This window comes from Homarus americanus, unplaced genomic scaffold (genome assembly GCF_018991925.1).
Source record: "Homarus americanus isolate GMGI-L3 unplaced genomic scaffold, GMGI_Hamer_2.0 scaffold2539, whole genome shotgun sequence".
Lineage (NCBI taxonomy): Eukaryota > Metazoa > Arthropoda > Malacostraca > Decapoda > Nephropidae > Homarus > Homarus americanus.
This window is the reverse complement of record NW_024725489.1, coordinates 5,240,741-5,251,905: the sequence shown is the minus strand read 5'-3', so window position 1 is coordinate 5,251,905 and position 11,165 is coordinate 5,240,741. Positions and strand designations below refer to the sequence as shown.

At 36.8% G+C, this 11,165-nt stretch overlaps 1 protein-coding gene across 3 annotated transcripts in view; it reads right to left on the bottom strand.

Annotated features, from left to right (window-relative positions):
- Positions 1 to 2,998: 2,998 nt before the first annotated feature.
- The window catches only part of LOC121865038 (proto-oncogene tyrosine-protein kinase ROS-like), a 73,879-nt gene continuing 65,712 nt past the window's right edge, over positions 2,999 to 11,165 (bottom strand). For 2 of the 3 annotated variants that reach the window (XM_042364355.1, XM_042364356.1), the window contains exons 38-40: positions 10,361 to 10,509; positions 8,513 to 8,578; positions 2,999 to 7,359 (exon numbers count right to left, since the gene is read on the bottom strand). In XM_042364355.1, coding sequence (XP_042220289.1) covers positions 6,515 to 7,359; positions 8,513 to 8,578; positions 10,361 to 10,509 — 1,060 coding nt within the window. In that variant the 3' untranslated portion in view covers positions 2,999 to 6,514. The remainder of the gene's footprint in view (positions 7,360 to 8,512; positions 8,579 to 10,360; positions 10,510 to 11,165) is intronic. The other variant, XM_042364357.1, reaches the window with a different exon arrangement.

Here is an 11,165-nt window from a genome sequence, read left to right as displayed (position 1 = left end):
GGTTTGTGTATGCAGATTCTGACCAGGATAAGGCGGAGGCATTGAGCAAATTTTTTTCCTCTGTGTTCACAAGAGAGGATGCGAACAATCGTCCTGCGTTTGAGGAAAGACTGTTTGACACAGAGCTGACCCACATTGTGTCCTCGGACGAGGTTATAATAAATAAACTGTCAAAGCTAAAGATTTACAAGTGTCCCGGCCTAGATATGGTGCACCCCAGAGTGTTAAGTGAACTGTGATAAGATCCTGTTCTGCAAATACCTGGAGGAGCAAAAGGTCCCCGACGACTGGAAGATGGCTTATGAAAGTCCTATATTCATGAAGGGCAATCGTCACTCCATGAATAATTTTAGACCAGTGAGCCTGACCAATACAGTGTGCAAAGGACTAAAGAGCATTGTAAGAGATGCCACGATGGAACATCTGCTACGAAACAACCTCGTAAAGGAATGCCAACACGGTTTTATGCCGGAAAGATCCTGCTTAACACAATTACTCAAGGTACTAGCGTGGGCCAGAGACTTAATGCATGACCGCTAACAGTCCACGGTGATAAATGGTACGAAATCGTCATGTGTGCCTTCTGACTAGCGGGGTACCACAGGGCAGTGTATTGGGCCCATTGTTGTTGTCTGTTTCACTAATGACATGCCAGAAGCTATACACTCCTCCATACAAATGTTTGCGGATGATGCCTAGTTATTTAGGGAAATTAAAAATCAAACACTGAAGAGGTGCAGAAAGATCTCTATGAGCTTCAAGAATGGTCGAGGAAATGGCTGCTAATATTCAATGTCACGAAGTGCAAAACGATGCACCTGGGTCGCACCAATAGTAAGGTGGCGTATCACATGTCCAATAGGACAAAGAGACTGCATTAATTGAGACCAAATGTGAAAAGGACCTGGATGTGTATGTGGACAATGAACTTAAGTTCCCGGGCCATTGTAAGAAGAAAGTGAATTAGGCAACAAAACTAGTAGGTCTTATAAGAAGGTCGTTTAGATATCTGGATGGTCCATCACTCGTCAAGACCTTCAAGAGAGTCTGGAGTATTGTCACCCCGTCTGGTCCCCAAGGTATGCTAGAGAATGTCAATTGATTGAAAATGTCCAAAGGAGGACCACCAGACTGGTGCCTGCTCTACAGAACCTCAGTTACCCAGTGATTGGAGCCCCTGCAACTACTGGGCATATACTACGGATGGGTGAGGGGTGACCCAATTGAAGTGTATAAACATCTCAGGGGACACTGTTTGGTCGAATGTACATACCTGAAGCTGGCGGACGTCTGCCTCACAAGGGGTCACAGCTCAAGGCTGAAGAAACCCCAAGTCCAGAAAACTGCGAGGGCAATTTTGGGGGGAGTGAGAATTGTGAACTCTTGGAACAATCTGCCCGAGTGCGAGCTCATTCAAGGCCAGACTTGACCAACACTGGTGCAGGTTCCGACATAGAAGCCAGTGCATGCCCAGTATCTGCCAACAGTGTATATCAGACGTGACCGACCACCCAAGCGGCTTACGTGCCGATCAGTGGCGAAGACGATAAAAATAAAAGTAAAGTAATGGAATTAATTTCGTCGCAACCCATTTTGTCAGAACAGAACTGTCCTATATCACATTAACTGTTTAATTTTCTGAACTACAGTACACTAGTCAGTTTAGTGATGTGTGGAGGCTCCACCATCTCTGTGAGGAGCCCAGTGAAATAATGCTGTGAACTAGTCAGTCAAGTTGCCAGTAACCAATTTGTCAATGTTTACATTATCACAAATCACCACACAAGTTGAAGCCAGACTTAGTTAGACTTCACTAAGTGGGAAGTCACTTGTCATTTACAGCTATAACTGTAAATATATACCTTATATGTTGGCGTAAAAGGTCACAGGGTGTATAAGATGACCCCCAAAATTTTCATTTAAAATGTAGGTTTTGAGCTATACTCGCTGTATAAGACTACCGCAAATCTGACACTAACCACTGAGAGCTTACTGCCACAGTAATCCTTTACCGACCATCCCACTGACCAGTGGAGTGATGCTGTTAAACACACTGCTAAGCAACACAGCCTTGGTTATTTAAAATAAGGCCAATTCACTTCAAGTAATAGCAAAATATTGTCAACTACCTACCATAATCTGCATCAAACGTTACCAGCTGGTGTAGTGTAAACACTAGGGACTTCACTACGACTTCATTTATTTTACTGGAACTAATGTTGGTGTCGAGTAAAATTTTACCATTTACTTGAAATGGATTTACTGATTTATTTATTATATACTGTAATATATTAGAAATTTAGGCATAAAATACACTGCAGGTATTTTCTTTAATTTATAAACTTGCTTCGCGAGACGATCAGTAGGACTGGCTGTTTGTTTACTTTGGTGGCAGTTGCAAATGGCGGGGGTGCGTGGTGATAGCTGCGTTTATTATGTTGATATTTTACTGTATTTATGGTATGTTAGACAGGTTTATAATACATTTATATTATTTTAATATTCCGGTAATCTTATTTTTAATCCAGCTTTCCAAACTTAAGTTTCAGTAAAAAATAATTACCAGTAGTGGTAGGACTGTGGGATTAAGGCGAGTGTTTTACGATGTTCTCCATCACCACTAGTGACACACTAAACCACAGGATGTAGAGGTTCGGAGTTTATACCCAGCGTTTAAGACAACCCCTAATTTTGGGCTGATTATTTTAAGGTTCAAATTCCGTTTTATACGCCGATTGGTTGACTGGCCATTTGGGCAATCGATCATTTCTCTGCTATATTGTACACTGTTGGCAAGTGCTGGGCATCTATGGGACTCAAGAATGTACAGTACTAGGACATGTAAAGGTGTTGGTCAAGTCACAGCACTGGCAGGTTATTCCAGCAGTTCATAACTAATTCTAAAGAAGTTTGCCGACAAATTTTCTGCACTTGTGGCTTCATTATTCTGGAGTACTGTTTCCATTAAAACATGAAACTGGATGACACAAAACATAGATAATGCACATATTTTTATTTACAATAAATGACTTTGTTTCAGTTATATACATGTACGTGCATTATTAAGCACAGAAATATCCACAGTTAAGAACATAATCTGTAAGCACTTTGGTCAAGAGCACTTTTATTAAAGCTTGAAATTATTGAACTTTAAGAAATGTCAAAGAAAATATAGACTCACAGGACTTCTATCCACAAACAAGAAATAAACAGTTTAAACAAGTGAAGAGATCAACACTGGAGACTTAAACAAGAACAACAAAAACTGCCAACACTCTCAAAGGCACCACCATAAACCTCACTTCTTACTGTTATAATCAAAGAAAAAATTATATAAATCTACACAATATCCATCTCTATTGAGCAAGTGTGTGTGAAATTTTAATTCTTTGTTATTTTAAATGTTTTCATGCCTGCAGACACCTGACATATTACCAAAAGTAATATTTGTTGAGGCAGCAAATTACTCGAGATTTAATATACACTTTATGTGAAATGTTTTATGACCTTACATTACTAAACAAAAATTGTAACAATGCAAAAATATTTCCTGTCTTCAAACACAACTTACAACAGATAATATTATATTTTTTGTTGTCATAAAGAAACAATACTGGAGTACTGTATATCCCTTAACAAAATATTTTCATACAATCTTCTATTGAAATAAGATGTTTCTAACTCTATTTAGACACTTTGCTTGTACTGTATCTGGGGACAACTCGTCACTCTACCATCATGCTTTGAAGGATTCACAGTTGTGTTAATATCAAGCACAAAATATAACACCCACATTAATAGAACCTTTTACTATAATACTGTTGGTGCTCAGTTATAGCCTCTTCACTCTAGCAGGCTGGGGGAGTGAGGCTACAGAGCTAACAAGCACAAATATATACTACAGTAGAGTCAGTTCAGTACAGCCATAGGTGAAGACTTCAGAAACACGGTATAAGGTAAGATCCTAATTGTGTATTGACCTAACAATAATTTACTTCGCTAACAAATATACTTGTAATGTATATTTAAACAAATCGTAAAATCAATTTATTCAAGAGTAGGTAAAATTTTATCTCATCGGAGGCAACAAGAAACAGCTGTAGATCCCTGGAATACTTTGGTTTCCCAGGATATTTTATAATTAAGTGTTTGTGTAGTCCTCACTTACAGAAGTACAAAGGTCTACTACATATCAGAGCTCGTAGGTTGTCTGTACCCTTACTTCCTTTGCACTAGAGTAAAAAGGGTGGCAGTGGGCATCAAAACCTTTGTGACAGAACTCTCTAATCTGTCTACGTGGGATAATTTACAATACTGTACTTCATGTGGGGAAATAACTACAAAATACTCTTGTACAGTTAGATCTACAGAAGGAACACCACGTCATTCATATCACAGGATGACTTTACGACTTTGTGACTAAACAGGCACTGGGTAGCTGTATGCATTACCAATATTTGATAAAAAGAGTCCACTGAAAAAAATGATCAAAGCTTCATTGGAAAAACTAACTATGCTTATTCTGTATTCTGTAGTAAAATATATGAGGTATTCCCTATAAAATCTTGAGGAAAACTAATTAAAATCTTCAGTTACATTACTTCTGACAACATGAAGACACAAAAAATAATCAGCATCCATCTTTGACTGAACAACAAGACTCCATTCAGGTGACTATAATCATTTTTCCTCTGGACTCTTCACTTTATTACGACTTAGTGCAATTTCCTCTCAAATTAAACAAGCAATACTGTATACAATTATATACAAGAAGGGATTTGACTTATATTCTCTTGACATTAACTTTAGCTAAGAAAATTCCTTAAAACACGCGTGGCTGTATCTGGCATGTACTGTACTATAGGAGCTGTAGGTAATGGGGACTGGGATATCACCTCACATTTTACTTTCTATTAGATTATTTTTTTTCTAATTAATTTACAGATAGCGGCAGTTTTTACCAATTGTAAGCTTGATACACGAGGGGATGCCAGATGTTGTTGTGTGTTTAAGGAATTTTGGCAGCACCTGTACACCATTCTAATGCACCACTAAATTAAATTACATTTTCATTCGGGTGGGAAGAATAATTAACATAAAACACAATTATTTGGAATTTTCATGCAATAATCTCAGTCACATAACACAATAACTACACATGGTTGGTTCCATTTAACTTTGTTTTGGTGATTGTTAAGTTATAAAATTAAATGCCATAGAGGAAAGAATGTAAGACATCATAAATCTATACATAAAAGAAATTATCTTTGAATAAAATATTACAGGAAAATACAACTTAAAATACAGTAATGAATTGGCAACAATTTCCTTAAGTAAAGCTGTACAAACAAATATGTACAATTTTTAATAAGTAGTTAAACAATCACCATGTCTAGTGTCAGTGTACTAGCTGAGACAACAGTCAGTGTTGCACCAAGACATAAGACAAATATCAGCACAGTTTGTGACACTCCATACCTCATTTATACACAGTAATCAAATCTTGGCACAAATGTTAACCTTCAATGAAGATTTTCTTTTTGCATATGAACATGACAGTTCAACTTGCTTTAAAATTAACCACATTTCTCCTACAAATGCTCAAATTTGTAAAATACAAATTAATGAAAAAAAATATATATAATCAAAATATTTGGGTCAAATTATGTACAGTTCTCACACTATTATCAATGGTTCACTCAACCTGGAGTCAGGCTGACCATAATGTACTGTTACCACCATACACTTACCTGTGATCATGACAGGTGATGACTGAGGTGTGGCAGTGTTGACCCTCATAGCTCCTCCTCCCCTCTCACCACCACAAGCAGGGATTATAGTCTTCTAGAAGTTAATCTTCACATTGATTTGTGGTGAGCACAGACACTGTTTGTGTATGTTCTGGTCTTTAGTATTAAAATAATATTGTGTTTCTTGGCACACAAAGTGGGAGGCCAGTCAATAGTGAGAGGCATCAGTGACTGAACCCCTCAGTCACAGGCAGGGTACACTTAGTTAACCATTAAATAAGGTTATTATTGGTGATCACACGTGACCCTCAGTCACAGATAACCAAGTGAGTACTGTACTGTACAGTATAATGACAAGTTACCACACACACTTCTGGATGTTTTTTTTTGTTTCCTAAAACAATACACATTATAACTAAAAGAACAATGTATCAAAAACCTTCCAACAATTTAAATTGAAAATATAAAAATTAATTAATGTATTTCTTGATTACTCTTTGAAGCAAAAATTTTCAGCTTATGTGTACACTTTGGTATACACAGCAGTCACTCTGTATTTTTAAAATAAAAATTTTCTCACAAAAACTGAGATATACTCAATTATAGTAATATATACAAGGCACTTCTTTTACAAAGTTTGTTGAAGAAATTCATTCTGAACACCAGATTTAGAACAGAAATTCCTTCATCAGTATCAGTTGTGTCCAATTATCCCCATCATGAATGCATAATATTCTCACACAGCATAGGCATGTCCATTCTCTTCAGCACCATGACTGACTGGGGTTGTGATCAAGGTCAACGGTAGACGCCGACGTCATCCCACTCACGGCAGAAAGTGCTGATACGCCACTCAGACGGTGATTTTCCAGTTCATTTATTATATCACAGTCTCTCTTATGTCTTAAATTCACTCCATTAATCTTTTCAAAATCTCTGGGACTTGAGGTATCACTTTCTTGTTTAAATTCAACTCCGGCCGACATGTTCACATACGAGTTATCCAACACTGGATTGCAGTTGGAGTTTGTTTCATTGTCTTGGTCCTCACTATCATAGGAACCTGGCTGTGGAGATGGTCCTGGGAACACCCTATTGCTTGATGGTTTGAGGTAGTGTTGTGGGGACATTATACTTGGAATAGTGGGAAGTGGAAAGGTGAAGGTGACACTTGTAGGCGAGTCTGGGGTGGGAGATGCGAGACTTGGACTGAGTGGGGTGGATGGGATGGAGACCTGAGCTGTTGTTATGAGGTTTGTCGGAGATTGAGGAATATCTGATGTTGAATTATGTGAAGAAAACCTTGGCCAATCTGATGAAGCCTCGCCCCCTAGTGGCAGACTGGCTGGAGGTGATCTTGGGGACACTGGTGGCGATAACGGTGAGGGTTCATTGACTAGCTGGAGGTATTGTTGGTGGCGCCTTAGAGGAGCCGTCAGAGGCAGTGTACTCGCTCCAGAGAATGAGTCGCACTCCTCCACTTCAACTCCGTTGTCTCCATCTTCTTCCTGGCTGCCACTTCTCCCCCCAAGGTTTACAACACTACCACTTGTTTGGGCTGACCACGAGTTAGTTGGTGAACAATCATTACCACTGACTAATGAATTTCCTGTTAAAAAAAAAGTATACGATTAGCTTAACTTTCATTTGATCAATGAATAAGTCATAACAATTGGACTGATAAATAGCTATTATTCTAATCTGTTACAATAGATTGGAATACTAGCTCTATGATTTATAAGTCCAATTATACCTTCAGTATAAAAATTATTGAATCTTCATTTATTACTTCTACACCTAACTTCAACTTGACAGGTAGTCAGTTGACCCTTGACCTGATCCTGAATACTGTCATCAAGAAGATTATCCCTAATTCACACCCTTCCTCAACTCAGGAGACAGGTTCCATGTTCTATGTCTCTCTCCCTTGCTTTGTTCTGTTAGTTGGCTGAAGAGGGTCCTAGTACACCAGCTCCAAGATTCCATCTTTAATTCTCCAAAGTTTTTATTTTATTTATATATTTTATTTTTACCAGTGCGACTATTATGCTTTCAGGATATCATCTACATATTATCAGCTCACCTCACAATGTAAATGATACATTTATTTATTGTAAAATGTATTATTTACTTTATTATTACTGTATATGTATATTTTAAAAATATTTGTTTGCACAGTAATTATAAATAGAATATTTTATGTAGCAGCCAAGGCATGGTATTTGAGTATGTTTTTTGGTTGTAATAATGAGGAACGATCTATGTAATGATCCGAATAAGGTATAAAAACTAAACAGAAAATGAACGAATAATCTAGCACACAAAAATTGGAATTTGTCAAATAATGTCAAAACATTCCAAACTTGGTTAATTCGGATTTCTTGGTAATTCGGGTGACCCAGAGCCCACTTTTTGTCAAATTAACGAGGGTACAGTATAGTATGCAACACTACACCACAGGAACTTCTTCCGTCAAAGAAAAGATGCCAAAATAAGTTGTTGTCTGCAGCAAGTTGTCCTTATAGAGTTAAATGATTCTCTGGTCAGGTGACAAGATTATCATTGAGAGAAGAAGGCAAGATATTGTGGTCCTTGTTGTCAAGGGCCATAACACAGATAAAATAATATCTGAAATCTACAAAAGGCATTAAATGAGATGGTGTGAATGCAATCCATTTTTTAAAATCATGTTGAGTTAAAAACATTAAACTGGAGTCAACATCCTTAAACTAACAATCACTCAAAAGAGGACATACTCCTACCTGAGTTATTGTTGTGGTTCTCGTCGTGCTCTGCAGCATAGGCCAGGTTAACAAGACCATAGTCATCTAAAATATCAAACACACACAAGAGGTGACAACACAGGCTTTACCATTCTGTTAAATATCATTAACTTCCTCACTTTTTATCCATTATGGAAATTCTTGTAGCATTTATTCAAGTAGTTCTATAACTTTATTGGTGACAGGACACAGAAATAAAAAATGAGGAATTCATTAGCAGTTAAGAGGAGCGAGACACAAATCATGAAGCCGATGCACAATATACTGTACAGACTCAGAAATCCAGCACTGGTGGGGCTGAGAGTATGGTTACTGTGTTTGTAAGTCAAGAAATAAATTATAATTAAAAATTTTGGTATACAGTTGTTAGGCAGAATTCCCATACAAAAGACCACACGCTGTATTCATCATTACTCACAAAAATCATTCACTTTGCTTAAACCCTTCACTACAGGGATGCCACTTTCAATATGGTATTTTATTTGGCTAAAGCAAAACGATTTTATTGAGCTCAGATAGTCATAACTGCAGGTGCCAGGGCCCTGTAATGGTGACCACAAACCATTTACTATGACAGACAAAACAACCACACAAACCTATCTTAATAATCTTATATTATTTTTTAGTTTGGTTTAGTTCATGTTTGCAGAATTCACTTACTTTGTTTACAGACATTGAAATTTTTTCAGTTATTACAATTTCTCCTTATTTTTTTACATTTTCATGTTTTTTTATACATTGTTCTGGCATACTGAATCAATTTTACAAAGCACTACTGAATATTACGTTTGATTTTGGGATGGACATTCTGTATAATAGCTCTGCACCACAAAGGTAATGTTGATCACTTCAGATAGTAGCCTGGCCAGCTAAGAAAACACACTAAGCAAGACCTACATATAATGCCCAGTTCCCACTGTCTGGAAGTGTTGAGAATTGTGTTAATGTGAGGTGGTGTGGTGGCTGACACTACTAGATATACAAGAATTTGACAATTGTAAAACTTCAAAGTCTGATGTTTGTGGCCAAAAATCAGCTTTAGTCATAACAGAACTAATGCAACAAAGCACAAATACCAAACTGGTTTTAAAGACAACAAACAACTGACACCAAATTAATTGTTTTTTGGCCTGGAGATGATAATTTGTTTTAATTTTTGTTTGTACTATTCTGAGAAAGACACTGTTAGCCATTCTTGCTACTCTGTATTTTATTCATTATATGTGAATTTACTGATAATGTAATATTTATCACCACTTGAACCATTCTTAATCTTTATTCTCACCGTGAACTTTTTTCTTTTGTGACAGGGCCGACTGGCCATGTAGAACTGATTTTGTTCCATTTAATTTTTAATATTCCCCAAAGTGCTGGATTTCAGAGACTTGCAATTCTGAAGTTCTACTGTATATCACTGAAACATATTAGCACTGTACAAAGAACTAGCAAACTGTGATAAGTATTAAAGCTCAGTGTTATACCATGCAAAAAATCAAGTCATATAAATTTTGGGCAATAATGTAAAAGCAGATCATAGATAATAGTACATTACATTCAGGAACACAGCATTGTAATGTATTTTGAATTTTTGTTTATAGAGAACAATGACAGGCACACATAAAACTTGTAAAAATTAATAACAAAATGCAGTAATCATTATTCACTGTAAGAAGACTTCTTTTGTATAATGCACAAGATAATGTTAATGAAACAAACTTCAGCTCTGATTAGTTGTCAGTTTTAAGCTCAGATTAAACTTAAGTGCAGTAAATCAAACCAAAAGAGTGTTCAGTCAACCAACAACATGAACAAGTGGTGAGTACATACCATTTGAACCAATGTAGTGAACATTGTGAACTGCCAGTGCTGGTAGGGCTGATATAGTCTCCTCCAGCATCAATAGTGCATTGAGACACTCCTTAAATGTTGGTCTGTTCTCTGGGCTGTAGCTCCAGCAACGCTCCATCAACTTGTGACTGTTGACACACATATGTATTATTTCTTATTTTGCCAATACTGTACACAGTATACTGTACCTGCATTGTCCATATATGAACATACTGAACTGTATACCTATATTGTCTACATACGTACAGGCCTTCCCCGATTTATGAAGGGCTTCTGTTCCCAAAAACCTTTCATAAATCTGATCACTTTTTCCAATAGACAACCATTTTTAATTAAAGCTAAGATACATTCCCACAAAAAATATACTGTATATAGTGTACAGTACTGTACTGCATATACTTCCCAAAAATATTTTAAAATGCCACAAAACATGATAATGAAAATTTTTGGTGTACACAATGTTTATAACCCAATGGTAAACATAGTAAGAGAATTATACATGCAGTACAAAACAGTAATAACTTTATACCTGTACTTATAAAAATCGAGATAAAATTTAAACAAATTGAGCAGTATGAAATCCTAAGCAAACATCTATAATAAATATATCACTTTTGTAATACACTAAGGTCCAGTCTATAACTAAAGATAAAAATATCCCACGCTCCATCTCTGATGGGTTATTGCATCATCCTAAATTTCCGTTGCTTTTGCATGGTACACACGCTACCATCAGTCAGCCGAGAGTAAATGAAGAGAAATTGTGCAATCGGACAACTTGATC